General features: G+C 38.7%; 1 protein-coding gene across 8 annotated transcripts in view; it reads left to right on the top strand.

Moving 5' to 3' along the window:
• Positions 1-25,946, top strand: part of LOC102218549 (pro-neuregulin-2, membrane-bound isoform-like) — a 124,645-nt gene that overhangs the window by 59,843 nt on the left and 38,856 nt on the right. For 7 of the 8 annotated variants that reach the window (XM_023342161.1, XM_014471313.2, XM_023342159.1 and 4 more), the window contains exon 2: positions 24,583-24,748. In XM_023342161.1, coding sequence (XP_023197929.1) covers positions 24,583-24,748 — 166 coding nt within the window. Of the gene's footprint in view, positions 1-10,866; positions 11,310-24,582; positions 24,749-25,946 lie in introns of those variants that run through there. The other variant, XM_023342162.1, reaches the window with a different exon arrangement.

Raw genomic sequence — 25,946 nt, 5'->3', positions numbered from 1 at the left:
GCCACTCCAAAACTTTAGTATTACTAAGAAGAAAGATAGAACTAAAACAAAATATTACTTTAAACTTAAATCTGTTTGCGACAACAATATTTTAACTCTCTATATTGTAACATTCATGAAAGAACCACTTCAGACAATAACGAGGAAGCAGATAGACTCCAGTTCGATGAGAAATATAGGCTTCAGCCTATATTTCCACACTTGATCAATTCATCCTGATCTTCATGTTTTGTATTACTGTCTTTTTTCATGCAAGGCTTCTGAAGGTAAATATCATTAATGATAGACTTTTTTAGCTAAAGATTTGATTCTGTGCCTCTGTCCATAAGCTGCTCAGCAATGGCAGCGGTTTGCCTCCTTTAGCTATTACAGCTTGAGTAAGCTTTGACCTCCTTCTTATGCTTGTCATTCACTGCCACGATGGGATTTACCCCGCTTGTCTGGGTTTTTTTTCTTTTTTTTCTTTGTCCATCCGAGCGGTCATGTTGTCGCTTTGAGATGACCCAAGTGCCACTCTGGCTCTGTGGCTGTCGGCCAGAACGCTGTGTGAGGCCCTCCTGGCACTCTTGACCAGTTATCAGGCTCAGTCAATTTGAGCCCGCCTTCATCTGGACGTATGCTGGCCGAGGCATGATCTAAGCTTACACATGCGTAGTGGCCTGTTTTCCAGGAAAGGCCGACGTTGGCGAAAAACAAACAAAGAGATAAGGCATACTTTTGATAAGCCGTGAGAGGGGCAAGCAGAAATGCAAATGATGTAGCCAAGATGCTGGTTCGACTTTGTGTGAAACTCCTCACAGTGTCCTCATCCTGACATGTTTGTGTTGCTCCAAAAGCACATTCTGGAGATAAAGGACAAGTGCAGAGCGCTGGAGGAATTTGATTTGATGCAAAGAATGTGAAGCAGAGAGCGGATGCTTGTATGTTTTTGAAGAGGGGGGTCTGCTGATAAAAGGAACAACCTTCCTGTGTTTTCCTTTGAGTAAACTCACAATTCTGTGTTTTTATGAAAACCTAATTGACAGAATCAACCCTCAATGAAGACAGTTTGAAACCTGTTTAAATCTTTAATTTCACTTTCATTCAAAACAAACAAAATAACAATCCAACCAAAACGGGGTTAAACATGTCTATGTGAAACGTTTCACATCATAATTTATGATTAACCACCTTGTTTTGGACCCAATTATTGTCAAACTGGCGAACCAAGAAAAACACCTCGATAGAACCTGTTTTACAACATGAAGTTGGCAAAAATATGTCAAAAAGCAACACGTCATACTCTGACCTTAACGGGGTAAATAACTCCTAATGCTGTATGTCTGAGGGTCAAGGTTAGTTCGAGTCTTCTAAAAACAAATCTACGCATTACCAACAAGCAGTAAAGTTATTTAGTAGGTGTGAAAATTTGAGCGTAATGGAAACAAAATTGCAATTCTGGGGAAACACTGTGATTCACATGTGATGTCCTAAACGCCGCGTTTGTACATGACGCATGGCATCACACAGCCGAATGGTTTATGTTCACAGTTAGTGGAAAAATGTCCATTTTGAAGACATCAGAAACTCCTGAACTTCCTCGACAGTATTTACTCGTGGATGCACCTGCGTGTTTGCATGCGTATGTACGTGTTTGAGGGGGTCGTGTTTGGATCTGAGTGTGACAGTGTATACTTAGTCAGCCGGAGGATACTTAGATTGAGTGCGTACAGTCCTCTCTTTGGCGAGAGCGCACATATGTGTTTGTGCGAAGACCCGGTCCTATGTGGGTGTGTGTTTGATAAACTGTGAGAGCATGTGGGAGACTGTTTGTCTATTCATCTGGGTGAGAGCGGGAGAGAAAGAGCAGAATGAGGAGGTGGAGGAGATCTGCTTTCCAGCCTCTATCTTCAAGTCAATCTGCTCACAGTAACACAAACCTCTTTATCTCTGCCTTAAACAGAAGGGAGGGAGACAGGCAGAGAGACAGACAGAGGGACAGACTCAAAATAAATGCTTTTAGCAGGAGGAAAAATACAGAGAGAAGGAGACAGAGATTCAATCAAACAGCCTTAAGAAGATCAAGCAGATAATCATATAAGAGGAGCGTGTTTTTTAGCATTCGTCATTAAAGATGTTTGTTCTGTTGTAGTGAGCCATAATTGTTCTATTTAGAGGCCTCTTCTGGTTAGGTAGATAAAATACATGTCAGTACCTCTGTTATTTCAGTGCTTGTTATTCCCAGTGTTACAGTTAATTGTAATAGTAAAAAAAAAAGGATAACCGACTGGCTTTACTGCTACGGTGTCTTGCAGAAGTATTTACAATTCTAAATGTTTTTAGAAATTGTGTCGCATTCCAACCACAAAATTGAATGCATGTCATTGAAGTTTTATTTTAGAGACCAATACAAAGTTGTACATAATTGCAAAGTGCTAAAACATAAAACATGGTTTAATTTTTTTTCCCCCCCCCAAGTAAAATTATGTTGCAGCTTCCACAGACTTTCCTTTACATTCATTCGAATCACCATAAACATGATCTCCACATAGCAACTTTCTCCACATTTTTCATCTGCTCCATTACTTGCAGCAAGACTGCAAATAGGACTTTGTGTGTGTTTTTTTTCCCCAACAATGTTTTTCTTTAATCTATTTTTTCAGAAAGACCAAATTTATGGAGGACACAAGTGATAGTTGTTCCATCAACATATTCTATCACCTGAACAGTGGATCTCTGCAGCTCCTCCACAGTTTGTTGTAAAATGACTTGCTACATGCATTTTAAACCCTAACTTATATTTTTTTAGTTCACCAACATGCATTGTTTCATCCCAATACAATACATGAAGTTTCAGATTGTAAATTGAGACACTTTTCAAAAGTTCCATTGGTATAAATACTTTTTTAATGCCGCTATTCGTTTCTGAGCCACTATATGGACTTCTCTTTTTTTTTTTTTTCCCCCATGCATTTACAGCAAACAAAAATTCACACACATAACCAGACACTTCCTCACATAACCATGACCGATGCCAAAGATAAGAATCATCTTCCAGGCCTGAAACAAGGAAAACCACACAGTTTTATCTCTGTCTTGGCGAGTGTATGTCTGCCCGCAGAGCAAGCATGACCAGCCAAAAACAAAAAAAAAAAACAAAGAAGATGGAAAGCGATAAGAAAGAAGGAATCATTATAAACTCCTAATTGTAATTTAAAGACGAGTGGGCGGGGGGTCATTCACCGCTCGGCTTTTGCAACCGACCGAATTAGGAGGACGGCCAGTGGGAGTGCTGCAGGCACAGAGATCACATCTGGTCGCAGGGTGTTGTTTATGTGTGGGTTCAAGGCAGACGTGGTCCCGGCCCGTTGTTGCACTATCATGCCCCATTGGCTGATGTGTTGCTATGCTCATCTGTCGGTTCTCTCAGCCCCGATCAACCCTGTCAGATTCTAAGTCACTGTGGCCGTAAGTGGGGAAAGATGCCTCTTACGATTACATCAATCACTTATCAGGGGCATCAATCAAGCCACGTCCACTGAGGGGCCACGTCTGGAAAGGGATCGGCCGTGTCATGTGCTTGTGAAGTGAGTGGAAGACTGGGATGGAGGGGTTGGGGGGAAACTGAACTAACCCATACGGCTGAAATCTCATTTTCTCCACGGCCTTGAGAGTGGAGCATGCCCAGTACTGATGTTTGTCATGTCTCCTCTCTTTGAGATGCTGCTGCAGTGCTTCCCAGCAAGCTTGGCACAGGCTTACCCATAGACATTTCTCTTATTGGACAGATTCAGCGCAGCAGCCTAGTAGATATCTCTCTCTCTCTCTCTCTCTCTCTCTCTCTCTCTCTCTCTCTCTCTCTCTCTCTCTCTCTCTCTCTCTCTCTCTCTCTCTCTCTCTCTCTCTCTCCTCTCTCTCTCTCTCTCTCTCTCTCTCTCTCTCTCTCTCTCTCTCTCTCTCTCTCTCTCTCTCTTCTCTCTCCTTCTCCTCTCTCTCTCTCTCTCTCTCTCTCTCTCTTTCAGCATTGCACTTCCAGCTCTTCACTGCTCCCCTGTCTTTGCTTTTCTCGTTCTTCCTCTCGCTGTATTTCTCACACGTTATCTCCTATTTTGTCTCTTATCCTCACTCAGCCATTCTCTCTCTTACATACTCTCGCTGCTACCCTTAAGACTGTGGTTGCCATGGTGACAGCTTTGTGCTGCAGGAAACGTCAAAGAGCCGAATCCGCCCAGCATCACTTCCTCGTTTAACACACAAATTCTGCTTCATTGTTTCCTCCTTGCTGTGATTTCTGTAACATGACAAATAGCCGAACTTGAGTTGTATGATTTAATATAAATTTATTCATGGAGGTGTGAGCATTGTCAATGAGTCAGCAACTTTGAATTTGACATACCAGATCTCCACTCTTTTACCTTTAGATTTGGCACAATTGACCTTGGAAAAACTCGCTTAGCCTACAAAGAATGCTCAGTGTTTCCCCCAGGAACTTGGACCTGAGGCATGTGGGCGGGTGCTAGAAATGACATTTTTTTCAGCTTGATTGAATCCAATTTCCTTTAATTTTGGGTGATCAAAGTTCAACTGAAACTTGCATGTGAAGCTTATCTTATCCACTGATCCAATCTACCTCCACAAAGGTCTTGAAATTAGCCACTGCCCCCTTTTGCTCTCCCGTGACAGAGCTGGTCAATTCTGCGGGTGCACGTCACAGTCAACTGACTGTTGCCAACTTAGCAACTTTTTTTTTTTTGCTATAATTAGACCAAAAGAAAATCTGTATCAGCAGGTCAGACTTTCTCATCACTGCTTTCTTTTTTTAGCATCAATCTGTAGAAAAACTGACTGCTGTAAGACGTAACAGTCATTAATACAAATAAATATATTTAACAGTTGTTGAAGAAGTCCTTGAATACGTCTTGAATATATGCACAAATTCAACAGAGCAGTCCTAATAAAAGGAAATAGAAAATGTTCTTTATTTCTCTGCAATGTGCTACAATAATATAATTTTTAATATGTCTCTCTCTATTTTTCAATCTTTATTTACTGTATCTTTGTCTCCCTCTTTGCCAAACTCAGTCTTAAAGAGCCACAGGGAAAATTTTACTCCGACAGCTGAGCCAGGTTAGGCTGGCCGTTGTTGTCCTGTCTGCTCAATTCTCATCTCCCTTCAACGCTCAGTCTGGAATTCCTCCCATTGAACTTGATTTCTCCAGTTGAATTTCAACCAAGCCGGACAGAAGAAGGAGTTGTGAACAATGTAAAGGCAATGAACATGCCATATAATGTAGGGGGATTATATGCAATTACAACGTAACATAATGGACAAGTTTCAATGTTAATATATTTCTGTTTTGGATTCATTGCAAACGTAGGCCCCAGCGTGTGAATTGTCTTTGCAGTGACTGGAAAACATAAGATTCATTATTTTGAACTTTAAAACATGTTTTCTATTTTTTCTTTTTTGTTGTTTTTATCACCAAGCTGCTGTGTGAAGCAGGGTTAATACTCAGGCACATTACTGCCTCCAACAGGTCAGTTGTAGTAACTTAACTTTGCTTAGATAGCGCACTTGTCACTTCAGCACATGGAGCAAATTTGCATTTAGTTTTTTTTTTTGCAAAAAAACAAACAAAAAAGGTTCTCCTTGAGAAATAGATGGAAAAGAGTCCAAATTTTGGTTGGGGAAAGGCAGATGTTTTTTGCTATCACTGATCTCGAAATCTATTATGGTTTAAAACATAGTGATAGCTGGAAAAATAAATGTTTCAGTTGCCCTTCTGATAGTGTGTATTGCATTAAATCATTCAAGTATTACTGTATCTACTCCTTTAGTGTTTAAATTGATAAAATGTAAGGATATTAGGGCTGAAACGATTCCTCGAATGATTGCAGTACCTCGATTATTAAAATTCTTTGAGGAAAATTTATCTGCCCCGAAGCTTTCGTGTTCCGCTCGAATCATTATTTGTGGTGGGCAGCGCTCTTACTTCCGCCTATGAGTAGTTGTGAAGTGCTAGCAGCATGGTGTTTAATTGTGTGCCGTTTTGTCATGGGACAAATAAGGATTGTTGAAGTTTGCGGTGCAATGGTCGGACTACGAGGGTTTGTGGTGTCGGAATCGTGCCGTCACGATTTTGGAGCGAACGGTAGGAATGAGAGAGATCCGATTCCTTGGATAATCGTAAAAATATTCTATACAGTACTCGATTACTTAAAATATTCTTTTACAACAGCCTTAAAGGATTAGCAGCAAATCCTTTAGCAGCGAAGACTAACCACTGTTAGCCTTTGCTGCTAATGGATGGATTAGCAGCATGAATTAATTGGTTTTAAGGCATTCTCAGATCCAGTTTCTTGGTTCACTATTGTCAACTTCAGTTTCTTGAAATATGGTCACCATGCATCTGTCCCAACTTGTCTTTTTATTAGCTAGATATAAAACTTAAAAACCTTTGTTTGCCTTCTAATTCTTTGACACCCAACTTTCTAATGAGTACCCCGAAATGAAATCAAAGTACCACCAGTACTACTCATCCCACAGGTTAGGAATCAGGGCCCTTGAAGTGAGGAAAATCTAAAACTTAAACTACATATGCATAATCAGAAAGCGTCAGCTCTCACAGAGTTGGCTGTAAACCGCAGAACGTGTGCTTCTTTTGTGTCTCCTGAAACCGTCACTAAAGCCAAATGAGCAGCTTTTTATCTCTGCAGTCAGTCGGCCTGCATTTATGTTTTGTTACCACAGCATGGTTCAATGCATGGCCAAGGAGACAGATGCCTTATTAAAAAAGGTGAAAATCAGCATGTGGTGCTTTTTTCTGCCATCTGATGTAGAGGTCGTTATCTTTTAGCTCTCAAATACCTCTGTCACGCTTTTTACCTTTTTTCCCCTCCCTCTTTAATTTTTTTTTGTGTTAATTCTGTTTGATCTCCCTTTAATTTCTATCTCCTGCTGCGGTTTTACGCCCCTCTACCCTCCTCCCTCACTACAGAGAATTAAACCTGCAGATGGGCGTTAAAAGCAAGCACCATACAGTACTCCAACTCCCTCAATCAACCCCCTCTGCAACCACCATCACCACCATCACCACACATGCAAGCACACCCATGTCCACTCTATTGGAGAAAAAGAAAGAAAAAAGCCCAGACAGATGTAAACAACAAAACCTAATGGCTGTTTAAAGCCATTATGTCGAAAAAGATAAACTCTCCTGGCTGTGAAAGGGCAGGAGTGCTGTTGAGCGGTATCAGTGTGATGATGTGCAGGTATGCCGCTGTTAGGAGTGAACTGCTCGGCTCCACAGTGGAGGAAAGCTCTCTCTTTTTTTTTTTTTTCTGGGAGCAGCAAAAAGAGGGATTAGGAGGCAGGCAGAGATGGGTTCTGTGAGGCATTTATGGAAAGCGCGCACAGTATCAATCAAAAGTTTGGACCTATTTTCTTCAGGCTTTATAAATATGATCCCCATAAAAATTGTTTCATTTTATTACCGTTCCATATTTTTGCTGAATTTTTTAAAATGGTAATGGAAAAGCTCATACTTTAATTATATATTATTATATCTGAAAACTTTGTTTTTCACTTTGTACCTAGTTATGTCGGTTGTGATCTCAAAAAACTCAGGTATGAAGTCGGGAGGAAGTGATCACCAGTTTTATTGATTATTATGATCAAATTTCCAACTGTATTTAAAAATGGAAAAACTGTTATTACATTTCTTTTTTGTTGTTTTTCTGTGGGTTTTACTGTCCATTGAACGCACCATCTTAGTTGCTCACTAAAATATTTCAACTCCTTTTCAATGACCAGATGCTCCAGTGTTTGTATCCTGGCCCGGGGTGTTTCTGCATTGAGTTTGCATATTTTCCTCATACATGTGTGAGTTCTCTCCAGATGCTCGGCTTCCACCCACGGCCCAAAAACATGACTGTTAAGGGGCAGTGTTATGTATTTTCCAGGCATATAGTGCCAAGGAGAAGCTTTTGGAAATAGGCAGCGCTTTGTATGAACTAGCATTTAGGAATGGCTGCCAAAGGAGATTCAAGGATTTCTCAAATATCCACAATAGAATCAAAATATTGGAATTTGGAAATATTTCTGTTTGGGGAAAAAAAAATAGACACTTGTGTTGTGGAACGAAAGGAGCGCCACCCATTATTCTGACAAAGGTCACAGCTTTAGAAATAAAGTTGGCAGGTGGCTTTAAATCTAAGCATCGAGATTGTAGAATGCATTTTTATTTTGAATCTTGTTAACATGTGGATTATGTGGAATCATGAGAATCATGTCAGCCAATGCTTAGCTCTTGTGCATTCTCGTAATTCTAACCTGGCTGTATTTGCATTGTTTCATAAATTCGCTTCAAAACATGCTTACGATGTTGAAAACAACAGATGACAAACATTTCCAAAGAAAAAATCTCTTTCCAAATTTACATACTGTCATCCTCAAAGGCATTTTTTTTGTTTTGCAACTTGACATCATGTGTGCTCACATAAACTGCGTGCCCACCCAGAAACGTGCAATCCTTGCTACAAGTCCCATCTTGTCAAAACGGCAAGTGGAGGAAGTGAGCGTTGAGATTGGGGCGATAGGGCGGTACGAGGCGTCAGGAGCATATCCCTGTCATACCGCGGCCCCTGCCAGCTCTTACTCCTTCCTCCGTTGATAGATTAGATCATGGAGAACTACCACAGGAGGAGAGAGCAGAGGAAAGAGCAATTTGTTTTTTCTGAACTCAGAAAAGCACTGCGTCGGAGCCGGTTGGTGTTTCAAACCTTGGCCTTGTTTTGACCCCTCTAGCCCACAGATAAGGATTATGCTACTGAGTGCAGTGACCTGTTAAGACATGACCCATGAGCTGCCCCTCTCAATCCCTGCCGCTACCGCCTACTCGAAAGAGACGACAAGAATCCTCTGAGGGCTTGACGGAGACAAACCCCGGTATGGCCCCGCAGATGACTCATCGATGAGTTTCATTGAGAGTAACTGTTGTTGTTCTTCTGTTTCTTTTTGTCTACATTTTTTTTGGCACTTTACCAGAACATTGAAGTGCAGGAAGCCTAATTTTGGAAAACCTTGCTTTAATATGTAGTGCCTTGTTATTCCACATTTTCTCATATTATAACTGCAACCTATGCTATTGGAATTTTTATTGGAGTTTTTGTGTGATTGAGCCACATAAAACAGGACATAATTCAGCAGAGAAAGAAGGTGATCCATTTCTTTTCACAAATAAAAATCCGAAAAGTGACTTTATGTTGTCTTTGGACCCGTTTCCTCTGATGAGCCTCAGTAAAAGCTTCTGCATTCAGTATTTAGTTTTATCTCAGTATAAGTCCAACTCAGTGGTTTCTAAGATGACAATTGCAGATAAACAGGATCACGAGGACAACAAGGAGCACACCTGATTGGTCAGGGGAAGTTGTGTAGAAGCTTAAAGCAGGGTTAAGTTCCAACACATTACCTAAAGCTATGGACTCTATTTGATCAATCGTCGGCAAAGAAAAAAGCACAACTACCAACCTACTTAAATTAGGAGTCTGAAACCTGGTGGCTTCTTGTAACTTTGGCCAAAGACGAAATAAAAATGAGGTATGTTTTAATTTATAAAGAAAATATAATTTCTACACCAGGGTTATATATAAAGTTTTTTAAAGTCATTTTTGGTCATTTATTGTTAACCTACATACTTTTTGATGTGTTTTTATATCCTTTATGAAAAAAAATAGTATAATTTTCTTTATTCTTACCTCTAAATAAATAAAATGAAGTGGTATTGTTTTTCTTTGTTTCACTAGACTAATTGTACTTTGGAGTAATGTGGGTAAAAATGGCTGTTATCAACACATGTTCATATTTTAGAATTGCCTAGTCAAAGTCTGCGGCAATAATTGTTGTTCCGGGGCTCCTTATCTAATCTGACTGATTACTCTGTGAGTAAAGCTGATTGTGCCCTAACCATAAGAGGTGGAACTACAACGTATTCATTCGGAGGGGCTGAATACAAAAATGCATGCCACACTTTTCAGATTTTTATTTGAAAACCAAAATTGGTTTTGTGTGTTATTTCTCCACTTCATAACTATTTTGCTGTTAGTCTGCTATATATAATCGTCGTAAAGTATATTGAAGTTTGTGGTTGTAAGTGGCGCTGTAAAAAAATCTTTCCTTTTACAAGACACTGCGGTAGGTTGAAATAAGACTTGGCCACATAAAGCAGGACATAATTCCTGACATAAGTCCGCTGTCACTGTTGCAGACATGTCAGATGGACATGAAAGGGAAAGTTGTCCCTTTTTTACAGTGTCACCCTGCTGTCTTTTGGAGCCACGAATGTAACTGTCCTGATCGTCATCTTGGTTCTGTCTGCCTTTTATCCAAAGTGTCTCCTTTGCTCTGTTTTTTTTTTTTTTTTTTTTTTTCAATGCTCCAAACTGTCTAGACAAAACATCAAGGCTAATAACGCTTTTTAGATTCAAGAAAGATACAGAAAAATATCACAATATCGGTGTAAAACACGCTGTACCTGTTTTGCACTCTTATTGCTGCTTGGACAATAATGACAACCGGCCAGAGGCGTCAGTGAACAGAGAACCTCAGGCACCGGCGTGCTGAAACTCGCCTATCGTACCGGTGGAGGTACTGACAGATGAGTGAGGAAGTGCAATTTTGAGCAGCAGTCCTTCATAGATTGGTATCTGACATTCAGCACCTCGCACACGCATATCCACAGAATCTGCGCTTCGCAAATGGGAACCAGATGTGAGGCTGCTCTGGGACCCCGACATCATCCTGGCAAGGGCAGGTCGTCTGCAGGCTTATCTGGGTGGGGTGAGCAGCGCTAAGGGGGTGGGGGGATAACTTAACTGGTCTCATTTCGCTTTTCTTCTATGGGTCAGTAGAGAGGAGAAGATGCTGCCCGGGATGGCGAAACGGAGCTCTCCGGAAGCACTGTTGTGAAGTTGAAGATTTATGATCAGATTCCTTGGGACACCCTCTCGGTCTCTGTCTTGAGTCACGGCTTCAGGGTCTGGAAGATCCAGTCATAGAAGGGTTGATTGCCATCATGCAATGGGAAATGCTTTTCTTGTTCCCACCCTCTTCCCTCCCTCTCTGTCAGAGTTGCTATCCTTGATCAGTGCAAGTCTATATAGGAGCAGAGAGACGCTCTCACAGCTTCAGAGAGTCTGGTGGTGCCCATTTGCCACACGTTTCCAAAAAGGACTACCACTTGACTGCAGCATGACAGAACCCAAGAAGAAAGACAGGAAAGGGAGAAAGAATGGGGGTAAGAGAGGACGAAAAGAGAGCGATCCTACTAGAGGTAAATACAATTTAGTTTCTGTGTTACATGTTTAAACTTGTGTATGTTTACAACAGAGAGGAACAGTGACGCAGAAATAGACTCGGACAAACAAAAGAGCAAGATTAGGATTGAATTACTGTATTAAGAAGGGGAAATTATAGCCTTGTTTTGTAAAAGTTGCAGCCAAGTTGTCACATGAACTTACCTTTCAGTAGCCAATGACACACAGAGGCACTTGTTCTGGCAACTCTTTCTTTAAGCAAAAATGATAGACCAAGTTAAAAAAATTCAGATTTTAAAACAGCTGAACAGAGAAGATCTAAAAACTTGCTCACAGGAGAGTTTTAGCAGTCCATGTGTTTTATCCCCTATCACAGGGTATTAATTGAATAGTAATGTCTGTGTGACAGCAAACCCTGCGTCATAATGCACTGTTTGACAGGGTTAATATTTCAAAGGTTGCTAAAGTGTTTTCACTTCTCATTTTAATATTGAGTCTGCCGTGACTCATCCAGCATAAGAGTCGGCACTTTTCTTTTTTGCGCGTGTGCCCTAAGCTGATTTAGTTTTACAAAAAAGAAAAGGAAGCTGGAGACCTGTTTGTATTTCATATACACAAGAGGTAGAAATGCGGTTGCTCTGTAGTGAGTTCAACAAGCTGCAGCATGTCACTTTAGTTTGACCTCGGGTCATGGGGAGGCCCAGCCCCCGTTTTAGTGACACTTTAAGGACAATAGCTTGATTAGTACTGTAGTTTCTACATATGTCATTCCTTGCTTGATCAGATACTGTCTCTTTGAGGGTTCATCTTGATAGACATTTTGTACCTGGTGATGTCACCCCCCTCAGCCTCCAGCAGATAAAACCGGAGATTAAATGGGATGTTTTTCTCTAAATCCAACTTTTTTTCTGTCTGTCTGTCTTTTTTTTTCTTTTTTTTTTTTAGCCTGCTAAATGTTTCAGTTTCCTTCCGTTATGTAAGCCAACTACTGGTGATCTGGCTTGTTTTAAACAAAGTGTTGAAATACTTGCTGGCTGCCATTCTAGATTTGAGGGTAGCCTCTAAACTTGTGAAATACATAGCTTACAAAATTCATCCTTTTTCAAACAGCCTGAGAAAGGTCAGTGAGTTTATGATCAAAATGGTTTATTTTATGGAAGTGTTATCTTGCAAGAAAAATTTACTTATGGCAAACCAGCATTGGGTGTCTTTATAGGGGCTTATTGTTTAAAACAAAAAGTATGACGGGAGAAACTTTTTCCAAAGCTCAATTACGTTTCTTCAGCTCTTCATTAAACATCTGACTCTTGATTAAACAGGGTAATTAAAGCTGAATTATTTGGATAAGTTTATTAGTGTTGGTCCACGAAAACTTCTATATGTCATTGCATGAGTAGCCACCTGGGGGCAGTATAGCGACCTTGTTGAACAATCTGGCTGTCTTGTGCAAATGAAATGGAAAAATCAGTATTCGCGCAACGTATTTCCTTTTACTGTTGTAAGTGCACCGCAGTGTGGAAAATACATGTTTATTCTGCTGTATCAAGGTCTCAAATAATAATTTAACCAGACACATTTTGGTACATAAGCATTGTGATTTATTTATTTATTTTCGGAAAGTTGATCATCCTTAAAATAGCAATGTATAAGTGTGAATTCTAGCTGTTCATGGTGCAAGTAACAGGACTTTCACATATCCGGATTCTTATAATTTCCCCATAATAGCGTTTCAGTTTTTACCTAACTTTGTTGAAGAAAGGCCACGAGTCAGTTTGGCTTCGTAGCGGAGCACAATATTAAACATTAATCTAGTTTAGTTTTGATTATTTTATACGTGTTTGTTCTGTGAAATTAGTTCATACGGTGTATGCCGTTTTGTGATTGCAGGATTAATGAAAACTGCATGCAACCTTTTTTTTTTATATGCAACCATAACCCTGTATTTACGTTACCAATGTGTTCTTTTTAATCTAACTTAAACAGCTCATGATTTATTTTAGCAGCTGGTTTAGGATGACAATGAGACATAAAAATGCCAATAAATTAGTAACTCCAACTTAGACTGACACTCTGAAGGTGCATAGCCTTTCTCCTCTGCAGTTAACCCATGAACACTTTTGTCTTCGCAGTTGATCAGGTTATGCATAAAAAGTTATTTTACAAATAAATATAACTGTAATTTGACTGTGACTTAACTTTTTACCTCTGAAAAGTAAGACCATCATTCATTTCCTCTTTTTTTTTTTTTTTTTTACTATATTTGGTCTTATTCAAATTTTAAACTATGTGTGCTCTTTATTTTCATAACAGTCCTTTTCACTGTTGTGCTTGTGGTTTTATGTAATAATAATTTTGGACTCTTTCTGGTAAAAGGTCTAAAAGAGCCAAAACTAAACCTTGTTTTCTTATTTGATCTAAAAAATATATAAAGACACCATAGATGTAAAACATACCTAGGTTAATTATTTATATTAAATTTTCACTTAACATATAAATAATAAAGTTTATTTATTGCCATCTAAATTCTAAATTTCACACAAATTATACGTTAAAATAGTTTCAAACCTGGTGGGTTCCTTTCACTTTGCCCACTCAGCTCCTCCAGACTAGCGGCAGTAACAATTAGCAAACAACCTGGTGGAACTGTGCATCTGCTGAGCTTATCATACAAAGTGCTTCTCAATCCGATGTTTCTCAGAACGTTGTAAAGGTCATAATGGCTCATCATTGTTGTGATAATGTCCTGAAGACAGAAAGAGCAGGAGCTTCTTAAAGAGATAGAGACCACTTCAAAGTGTCAAATTGTGAAGTCAAATTTATCTTATGTTTAATATATACATTAGATGGCTGTATGACTTTAAAATACATAATTCTGCCCCTTTAAGTAAAGTGAACAATCCAAATGTTCAAATCCTGAACATGTGATTTGAACACGCCTCTTCAAATCATTAGAAGATTATACCTTATATCATTATGCCTCTTTGGTCGTTTCGTACCTTTGCGGTTTTTGTTGTTTTGCAACCAAATTTTTTGAGATACAAAATGGTGCCAATTGGTTGGTCTGTTTTACACCGACCTTTCATAGCCACATGGAAACCGCTGACAATTTACAGTAATTTTATATATTCTACTCAAGCTTTAAAATGAATTTATTGAATAGAGCTGAACTTTATGCCCTTTTAAGGCAAACAATATTGTGTTAGCCGGAGAGCATAATTTCCAACTTTTATTATCAGTCCTAAGAGAAAACATTCTCCATGTGTTTTTAAGTGTCACACGTATTGTGTTGTATTAACACTTAAAGTGATATATTCGATCACTGATGATGGTTTTTGAAAACATCTTGTTTTTAAGTTTACACTGTTGAAAAAGGATAATGTAAATGTACATAATGTAAATGTTGTAACGTGGGGTGGAATTTCACTGCTGAAAAAAATGTTCGATATATATGTTGTGAAAATAAGCAGACTGAATATGAATATGTGTATTTTTTTTATTTCATTCACGAATTGTTGCTTTTCATTAGTTCACACTAGCTACTTTTGACTAATTAGCCAACAAGCTAGCCAAAACTAGCTAACTCATTTAAAAAAACAAGACCAGAATTATATATTTACTTCAGCCAATACGCCAGTGCTCAATTGAAGTTGTCATATTTGAACAATTTTCCTTCACATGTTTCCAAATTGGCCAGTCGCATGCTAAAGATGTCATTTCAAGATTACTTTTGCATAGATGCAACGATATGCGGCATAATTTGGAGTTATACAATATGCTGTGTGAGCATGTGCATGTGTACACGTGCCTGTCTGAATTAGGTGTGTCGACCCATAATTGTATGTAAACAGGAGCAATCTGCCGAAGCTGTCAGTCAGTGATCAAAGAGATCAATGTGGCATTGGGGGCGTGAGACAGGTTCTTCTTCTGTTTTTTTGTTTTTGTTTTTTTGCAGAATTTTTTTTTCACATTAATTTCAAGATATCCCCTCACAGCAGGTGTTTCTTAAAGTAAGCACCCTTTCATTCAAGCTGACATCTTTGAACCAAAAAGTGTTGATGTGTGCCATTTTGCATCTGCTCTGTTGCATGATCATTTACTGACTCATTTATCTACTTTAACTACTTGTAATGTAGCTGCAAAGCTGGTAGTTTTTAGAAAATGTCAAAAAAAGGACAAGTTTAACACACTTTTACAATGGAAGGCCTTCAGTTTTTAATACTAGTTGTTGGTGGAAGAAAATTGCATCTCAGCAGAAGAAAAACTAAGCACTAACTCTAATTGGATGTCTTTGCAGTCTTCCTGACCTATATAGATATGCTGCTCCTGTTTGTGATGTAATAATTCATAATCATGCACCTCCCACCTATCATATGTCAAGACAAAACACAACAAGTTTCTTTCTGCGTGGATGGGTTTGCGTGTGTAGCCAAGGATTGCAATAATTACTCAAGGAAGTAAAGAAATGGCTGTTCATTTTGTGCTTGTTGCTTTTCATCATGTAGTAATACCTGCTGCACCTTTAAAGTTATGGTGGTGCTGTTTGAATTATTCAGCAACTAGTCAGTGGAGGCAGCAGGGATTGCTTCCAACTATTTCAGGGTGATCTTGCATTTATTTCTCACCAGAAGAGGATTCTCACAAAGAAAACAAATCTAGTCCATCATTATGCCTTCACTCTGCGACATCTTCTAATTTTTTTTTTTATTTTAATGTATTCTTTCGAATGCCACTTTGTTGTGTTCATTAAAAGAGATGGGGGTTGAAATGTGTCCTTTCAAAAGCATGAAGCTAGAAAGTTTTTCAGGCTGAATTATGTGAGATATTCAGATAAATTCTGATCAAATCTTAACTTGAACACCAATTTTAGATGACAGCAAAGATGTAAAATTTACTGCTTGTCTTTATGACGATACATAATTCATATAGTGTCTGGTTTTAGCAGGATTCAGGTGTGACTACAGTCAACACTACCACACTGTCAGCAAAGACTTGATTCATCATTAATTGTAGTTACACAAGGACTGGCTAACAGTATGACAATATAGAGTTTAAATACAACAGCAGAACATTATCACCACCCAAAGTTTAAAACAAAAATGTAAATAATTATATAATTTCTTTCCAATCAAAACAGCAATAGCTTTTGCATTGCTGCTGCTAAATAATATTGAATATTACAGATAATGTTGTCTGGAACATTTATTATTTATTGACAAAACAGCTAAGGATGTTGACAGTCAGTTGTTTCATGTATGACAATAATTTAAAAAAAATAAAGTTTTGCTTCACTTGCAAGCACCCAAATAGTCAGTGTGACTACTTGGTCAGTACTTAGTCAGGTACTACTGACTATTATCTGCATCAAACTGCAGATGATTTTAAAGGTTAGCTAGCCTGCACTCTGCTTAACATACAAACTGCTACAGAATGATGGAACAATATCTGTAAATTCAGAAGAGCATTAGCTTATAGTAGCAAGTAATGTATGGCGTCCTTTAATTTCCAGTTCATAGCTTTCCAAGTAGCTGTGACTTTCCTCCAGACTCCACCCACTCCAGAACTTTCTCTGGAGTCGGTGGACACTCCTCATTTTACTGGGGAGTGTCGCAAGAGTAGAAGCTTCTTAAAGAGACAAAGGCCCATGTCAAGGCTTCAGATTAGTCAAATGTCTTATTTTTTATGAGACATTTTCAAAACAATTGAAGGTAACATGGTTACTTGATTGTTCTATGAAACGGCACTATGTATCTGGAAAATAGAAAATAAACTCCCTTTGAAGGAACTTAAAACCTTAAAACATAATAAACATAGGAGACACTTGTTAAGCTTTTGCACCGTGACCCTGGCTTTGATTTTACAAACTGGTACTGTTCCATTGATATGACTGGATTAAGTTTGCTCATGTCTGGGAAAATATGTATCTGTTGTGCTGACATGTGTAAATTTCTTCCTGCATTTAAATGTAACTTTGGAAACTTCTGCTGCATCAAGGTAGAATTAGGATTCAGTCCATTAAAAAAAAAGTAATGTTTAGAACTACATTTTTAAGAGATACTGTTACATACAGAATAGCAAGCTGCTTCCCAAAGTAATAACTAAATTTTGTGAACCGCTGGGTGGCCAGCAATGCTCCTTTGGATCTGAAACGTCCTGAGTTGAAATTCTTCTCAGGCTTTATTTTATTTTATTTTTTTTTTGTATGGTATTTGCATGAAATCTCTGTGCATAGATAAGTTTTCTCTGGGTACACCAGTTTCCTCCCAATGTCCAAAAACATTCATGTTTGGCTATTGGTCACCACCTCTTTCCCACTTATCACTTGAGCTGGGAACCAAACAGTTAGTTAATGCAGATGATTACACAGCATCATCATCTTGATGATACACCACAGAGTTAAAGTTAATACATTTAGTTACTTTTTGTGGTGTCCTGTCTGTAATTTATAATTCAAATTTGTAATGCACAATACTATAGAAACATTTATGTCAGGATTGGCCGGTGTTAGTCATATTTGAACTAATTGGTATCGGCCTCATAAGGAAAATATGTAACAGTGCTAGTGATGCAGAATAAGATTAGGACTGGATTTTGACCATAGCAGCAACATCAGTGTCAGACCAAAATGGTATGTTGGTGCATCTCTAGTCATACTACAGCTGAAGAAGCTGGATTTCAGTCACTGAAGTAGATTATTAAAGCTGATTTCAATCTGGAGAGACTCAGACAAAGAAAGGGAAACAATTAGGAAAGTTTATTAACAGCATGAGTTACATTTTTGACGCTCGGGCCCCGGCTGAGGACATCTATTATCGCAAACTTTGCGATGGGCTCGGATCCCTGACTCTGAACGGAACGTCATCCCCCCGGGACCCGACACTGGTGGTGGAGGCGATGAGGGATGCAGCCGGATGGCCGAGCGAGTGGAGGTGAGGGGGTGGAGGTGGGTTGAGCTCTGTTGGAAAGCGAGAGACGCCGTGGATGGTGGTCCATTTCAGCTGGAACTCTGTCGGAGATTGGGCGTGACTTGGATTTGGACCAGCGTTGGTTAATCAGCGGTGATGAGCAGGAAGCGCCGGTTGGATGATGCAGATGGGGCTAAAGAGTCTTCCAGATTGAATTTACGCCTAGGCTTCGTTTCAGTTTAAAGCCTGATAAACTGAGTTTCATGCAGACTGTTTCAATACCACCAAGGTTTCAGCGACGTAATATTGGCATCATGCAAGTGCAAACAAACAAAGATGTTTATCCTCTGAAAACATCAAGTAACCATATTCATTACTAGCTGAAGTTTGTGCCGACATGTTTTGAATACTGTGGACCGTTTCAAACAGCACATCAGTAGTTATTTGAAATACAACGAGTGAAATGGTCTGATTAAATTAAACATAGTCCAGCATGACTTGTCAAGATTTTTGGCTCCAAACAGCTTCTTATAAACAAATATAAGTCGGCTGGCTTTTTTTTGATCTGAGATCACAAAGTGAAGGCGATCATTATTTAGCTTTTCCTGTTGACTTCCTCAGTTTTTGTGGGGTGATTCATCTCTCTTTGGCATCATGGGTTAGGTGTTGAACACAGGGAGGGTTTTAAAGAGATAAACTAAACTTTAGATTGAGAATTATGACTTTCAAGCAACAGTTCAGACCTTGCGTTTTGCCTCAACCCCTGAACACATGATATATTCGCATTCTCTATTAAAACCTAGAATTGTCCTTTAGACATGACGGACAATTGTCTATCATGTAGCAAAAAATGTACTAGAGAAAGTACGCATGTATAGTCTGATAATGTATGAATAGTTAGACATTTTATTGATTGTTAAGCTTGGCTCAAACGTGCAAAAATCTCAACTAATACAGAGTGTTGGCAATGAAGTATCCAATACAATTTTACTTTCAAAGGTTACAAGTAGGTTTGCTGTTTGAATTTGTCCACAGCTGAAAAGTTTCAGTACAGGATTGATAGTAATTTGGGGGATCTCCGGATGGTAGGTAAAACAATCCCAAGAATGTACAAGGTCCTCACTTTGTAAAAGCAGATTTGGCTGGATGCTATTAAACTGATCTTTTTGAACAGATGTTGTGTTACAGTAACTAGCGTATGGCATCTGAGGGGCATTTCCACATGCAAATGGCATATCTCTGGCTGCCATGCAATGCGGTTTGTCTTTTGACAACGTGCAGCGAGGTGACATAACACCGCAGTAATCAGGGATACTTTGTATGGGGGGGAAAAAAAGGAAAAACACAAAGGCATGCCTTAGATTCCTTTCCTAAGCTCCTGGAAATGAAACAGAAATGTTAACTCGATAATAAGGGTAAGGCATTGTTAATATATCAAATAACTTTGTTTTTGAACAGCTATGTGGGCTGAGATCTCCAACTGTTACCCAAGGCATGAGCTGTTGACACGCCAGATAGGCTTCTATTCTCAAATTGGGTTTTTATAGTCCATGTCTGCAGCTGCCCCTGTGCTTCAAAAAGAGAGAAACAGGCTGTTCTTGAGGCCACGGTTTATCATCACTCCTGCACAGTTTTTCATTGAGGAAATGGAAAAGGACTTTTTGGTTACATTGACAACTTGTTTTCATCAAAAGTTGATCATAGCATAGTGCAAAAGCTTTAAAGGTTATTTCAGACATTTTAAGAGTGAGGTTCTGTGACATTATTAACCGGGATAGTTCATTTACCTGTAGTATGAAGATATCAGTGAATATATCCTCAAATTGGCAGATGGCTAATAGGTGGCCATGTTCTAGGTAGCTTTAGCAATTGAATAAAGCTGATAATTTGTTTAAAAACTAAGAATGTTTGAATCTATGAAGTATATTGCTAAATAAATGAATATTTACATTCTGCTGTTACAACTGTTATCAAGTTTCACTGCTGTCTCAGTTAAACAGCTTTCTATGCTAAAGATGGTTGACTTTGTTATTAAGTTTATTGTCTTCATATTACTATTCTAAGATGACATTTTGTGAAGTTGTTACCTGCGTCATTTGTGACTGCAGAAATTATTTTTAGATGTCTACAACACCTATAAAATCACCATTAAGATCCATCTTTGAAGACACTGCATATATTAGAGACTTAATAACTATGTAAATTTTACTTACAGATTTAGAGTGGAGTGATTTTAAGGATTAATGGTGTGTTAATCCTGCTTAATACGGAAAACCACATGTGAGAAGAGAGGTACGTTCCACTAAAATAACACACCCTGTCTTGATGGAGTGGAACACTGTGAATTCCACACCCTTGATCCCAATACTCATGATTGATTCAAACTGGGAGGAGATTAAAACCAACACTCGCACTTGAAAGCCCTGATGTTTCACAAAATCCGTTTCATTTCACGACATTTATACCTGCGGAACATGTGTTTTTTTAAAATGGCCACAGTGCAAGAAAGAAAATACCATGAGAGCAGCTTTTAAACTGTCTTGCTATCTTGGTGTTAATGTTTTTCATCTGTTGGAAGAGAGCATTTTCAGTCTGAGTTGTGTTAAGTTGCTAAAATAAAGAATCTGTCTGATTACTTCTTAGCCATCCATGGTTTATTTATTATGCGGGTCAATTTACATCTTTCTACTATAGGGAAGGGAAATATTTTGATAACTCCACAGAACTTCACTTAAAAACCTTAACCTATTCTTTTAGTTTGTTAGATATATGTGCAAGGGGGATTAATTTAATGATACTGATCAGTATCTGAAAGCTGGGCAGATGAAGCAGACCCTCCAGCACATCTGGCTAGCTGGACTGATGAAAAGTAGAGTCCTGTGTTTCTGTTGCTTCTCTTGCCAAGGACAAATCTTTGCTAATTCTCTTGGCAATGACAGACTCATGTCCAGACATTTTTTTTTTTCCGTATAGTCGGTGCAACCTCATTCTTGCAGCTCTCTGACTGACGAGGCTTTCCTCAGGCAGTGTGCACTGGTTCAGTGTGGCACAGTTCAGTGTGTGTAGATATCACAGGCAGACGTTCAGTTTCTCAGACTTGGGTCGGCTCACGCAAGCATTTCTAAGTTTTGCTCTCCGTGTTTTAAATATCTGCAGAAGACAATGAATTTTCTAAGCCTTTCAAATGCCAGACATTTGCAGATACTCTTACACAGTTGCAGTGCGACTAATACAGTACTGTTTTTTTCCTTTGGTGAGAGTAATGTAAAAGTTAGAGGTAGGTCAGTAGGGTGGACCACAGAACATTGAGCACTATTTAACATCAATTCCCATGTAGTGCATTAAATTGTTAAACAGCAAAAAATCTTTATGGCTCAGTATTAGACCTAGCTTCTAGCTATCAATAAACCTGAAGCACTTGCAGAGTTGATGTCAAATGGTAATATGTTGTGTATGTTCAGCCCATATAATTTTATGACTTTCAGCAGATCTGCAGTTATGCTTTGCTGAATTAATGGGGGTTTTATATTTCCAAACTCTTGGGACTTCAAAATCTTGAAGCAATTCCTCGAGCAATTGCACCACCAATATCTATCTTGAGACAGAAAGCTCATTAAAGTTTCAAAGTGCTACATTACAAAAGTACATCTTGCCTTTTCCCTGAATGTTAGATTCTTTGTCTTTGTTTTCCCAATGCTGCAAATATCATCAGCCACATTTCCCAGCTGCATGCTGTTTGTAGATAAAAGGCCCTTGTCTTAATGAAAACAGGATAATTTTAGCAACAAAGTGACCGCTATGAAGCTAAAAATGGCTATGTTTCCATTGATCTGTGTGCTATTTTGGTTTTTTTGATTTACAAACTGATCTATTTTAAACAGAGGATGTGTTATCTTCATTAATATATCAATCTTCCTTGGATATATCCATGCTGCTTTGCATTTAAAGATTTAATGCATATTACTTTTCAAACTTTGTGAAGTACACTAAACGCAAAGACTTTTTGAAGCTTTTGCTGGGGTTTACGTTTTAGCAGACCGTGTTATATGCATTATCAGGAATAAAAGAGCTTTTCTCTGAGCAAAGAGATGCTTCTCTCATGAATATTAGTGCCAAATGCAAAATATGAGACATAATTAGAAACGTATGCACTGCTTTACAAAAGATTTTATTCTCCTTGAACATTTCTACATTTTGGTATTACCGCAAACTGCAATGTAAATAATTGGTATTTGGTTTGTCCTGCAATGTTTTAGTTCCAATCTTTACTCTGGTGCCCTCAAATAAAATCAAGTGCAACCAATTAACTTCAGCAATGTCAAGAAGATGGACATTGCTGAAACAATGCCTTACCCCTATTTCTACTAATTACTATCAGAACTCTCAATAATTACTTGTAGGACTTCTGAATGCTAAATGTGTTGGAAAAGTAGCACTTTATGCTATAATAAACACACCACCTCCACAGTCAAATGAGGTGGTGGCAGCTTCATGCTGTAGGATTGCTTTTCCTCAGCAGGACCAGTGAAACTGGTCAGAGTTGGGTTGATATGGATTGAGTTAAACACAAAACAGCATAGCTGGTAAGATGTAACCCATAAGAGTTGCAGCTCTAATTGCAGTGACAGATGGTTCTATAAGTGTTGACACAGGAAGGTTGAAAACATATGAATGTCTCACCTCTCAGATTTCTTTTTGTGAAAAGTTTTAATAACTGAGTAAAGTATTATTTTTCAACGATTCATCACTTTGTGCTTGTCTTTGTGGAAGAAGGTGCTCTGGTCAGATAAAATCAAAACGGAAATATTTGGTATACATGTAAAACATATAACTGTGAACATGCCACCCCCACTATGAAATATGGTGGTGTCAGCATGACACTGTGGTCATACTGCAGGGATAAGTTCCCAGCAGCCCAGTGACCCTGTCCAAACAAACAAAGTCTTCAGTGCAAATCCATGAGATAAAATGAACTCAGTCAGTATTTACTCAGGGGGCTAAACACAAATGTAAGCCTCACTTTTCAGATGCCGATCTACAGAATATTTAAAAGACAAGCATCATTTTCCTCTCAGCAATTATGCATTATGTTTGTCTGTCAGACGAAACATGTTGATATTTGTGGTTGCAACAAGACAAAATGGGAATAGCATAAGGGGATTAAATACTTTTGGAAAGTACAACAGTTCACTGTTGTAAGAGTTCCTGGTATTTACATTTGCAAAAGTCTCCCAGGTATGTGACCTCTCGAGAACTGATGATTTCTTCAAATCCAGTTGAAGATTATCATAATAGCTGTTTTGTCATTACTCACTTAAGTGTTTAAAATTTTCACTGACAGAGGAAAAAAAGTGTCTGAATACCTCTGTGAATGCTAACTGAACATTACCCTAAATCCATCACAACTGTCAACCTAAATCCACCAAAACGTCTTAAAAACTGCAACATCATTGGATTTGTTTTCTTTTTTTGGCTCTGCGCAGACATGTCTTCTTTTAATAGGTCAGTAAAGTAGGACAGTCTCTTAAAAAAAGAGGGCAAGGGGGGATACATTTGGTGCAATGCTATTTCTGTGCCCAGTTGTTACCTGCGTGAACTTCATTTTGCTTGTCATGGTTTGTTCGTCTTCATTCAAGTGTCGTCTTCGGGAGGTAACTGCAGCAAGCAGCTATTTGCAGGACAGCATGGTGCAGATTGTGCATGAAATCGTGAATGTTACTCATGGTTATTGGAGGCGACGGAGGATGTGTGTGTGTGGGGGTGTGTTTGTGTGTGTGTGCACCAGGGGTCATCCCCGGGCTGACCTTTGCTCACCCCTTTTCTTACTCCACCTAAACATGTGTGCAGCTGTCAGCTGACATGTTGCTGTGTTCTTTGTATGTATTTGATGATTTATGTTGTATGATCATCACAAATATGGTTATCATAGAACGAAAGCACAGAATGAGTGTTATGATTTAGCATGTTTTCTTTTCCCTCTCACAAACACAACAGGCCAGTTTTACAATGTTTTAACTTTTCTTATTTCCAGATTGACTTTAATTGTGCGTGATATTTGTGGCTGCATATTTCCCCTCCTCAGCTGGTGGATGTTTGCTAAATACTGCCTCAGGTGTTTTTGTAGCAGCAAAGCCAGAGTGAATATGAGCGTGTTTATTAGTCCAAGGCGAAGTTGATGATGTCTCCAGTGACCACATCTGGAGGTCACCTGAGAGAGCTGTTGGCTCACTCCATTAAGAGGGGTTTCTGGCTCAGCTCCTGTTTCTCCACTCTTCCCCTGTCTCGTTTTGTAGCAAACCATGATGCATAAACCTGAAATATGTTTTCTTTTTGTTACATTGCATTAACACTGAGGTTTTTTTTCTTTCGTCTTTTTATTCCATCTTAGCTGTTGCTCCAAAGTTGAAACCAATCAAGAATCCCATCGTCGTCGGTGAGGGAAGCAAGCTTATGGTGAAGTGTGAGGCCACAGGAAAGCCTGTCCCAACCTACAGATGGTTTAAAGATGGCAATGAGCTGACAAGTAGTCGAAAAGTCAAGATCAAGTCCAACTTGTGAGTACAAAGAATCGTTTTCTAGTAAGCCAAACACTATCACACTATCAAGAATGTTGTAAGTTGTCTACAAATGATCTTCTTGTAGTCGGCCACCATCTAATAAAATCTTAGACAATGAAAGAATCAATAGAACAGCCCGTGTACTGTGGTATTTCACTTTTCACACTATGGTTTAATCTGAAATAACCTTCAAATTTTTTGTTCATAGCTTTTGTTCATACACCACTGGTGTTGCACCACCACTTAGCTCCATTTCTGATTAAAAAACCTTTCAGCTTTTATGTAAATATAGTTTGTAAAATAGTATTCTCATAAACGGCTAAGAGATTTTTGAGGATGGAGCGTTTTTTTAAAACACTCATTGTTGTCTTTGGTCTTGGTCCCTCCTAGGCCACGCATTAGCTTGAATCCATTAGCTTTGCTTAGCCTCTCTTGTTCTAACCATTCACTTCAGACTCAGCCTCTTAGATTAGTCTTTAGATCCAGATAATTAGTTTGACCCCTTTTTGATTAGCTGTTAGCTTCATTCTTTAAAACTAACTAATATAGATTTATACAAAATAAAGAACATAAAGCCAATTATGCACTAAAGGACGTTAGGACCTACTCAGAGGCTTATGACTTAACCTCACTTCAAAAATCCTGAACTATGTCTTTCAGAAAACATTTTAGTTAGTTAAAAGCTAAGTCACTAGTTTAAATAGCTTGTAAAAAGAAGTCTTACCAAGATTTAAATTAGTGTAGAGGCCATATAATGTTGCTGTCGCCAGCATCTTTTTTGTAATAAGCTTACATAACTGAGAGAAGCAGCTCAAAGCATTTAGCCAAAGATAAAGAAAGAAAGACAGCTTTTCATTGTGCTTAAATCCTGTAATTTCTCCTTTTTGACAAAATGGCTAATGGTGAGCTAAAGTTAAACATACTCACTTTGAGGAGAAAATACCCAAAATAAGAGCTTACATTGACAATATAATAGCAAAGTCTTTATTGATAGTAGAAATGTAAATAAGTTAAGCTGCAAAGGAACATGTTGGGTAACCTGGATGCCATACTGAAGCATCATAAGTTAGAGATGAGCGTGTGCTATAATTGCTCTTCGGCCTCTTTGTCTCTCTATGTTCCCACTTGTTGTGTTTCCATACCTTTTTTTTCCTCCTCCCTGCCCTGATTCCCCTGACTCAGCTGTGCGAGTGTT

The sequence above is a fragment of the Xiphophorus maculatus genome, chromosome 11 (genome assembly GCF_002775205.1).
Source record: "Xiphophorus maculatus strain JP 163 A chromosome 11, X_maculatus-5.0-male, whole genome shotgun sequence".
NCBI classification, from domain to species: Eukaryota; Metazoa; Chordata; class Actinopteri; order Cyprinodontiformes; family Poeciliidae; genus Xiphophorus; species Xiphophorus maculatus.
Note: the sequence above shows the minus strand (reverse complement) of the source record. Positions and strands in the feature narration are given on the sequence as shown.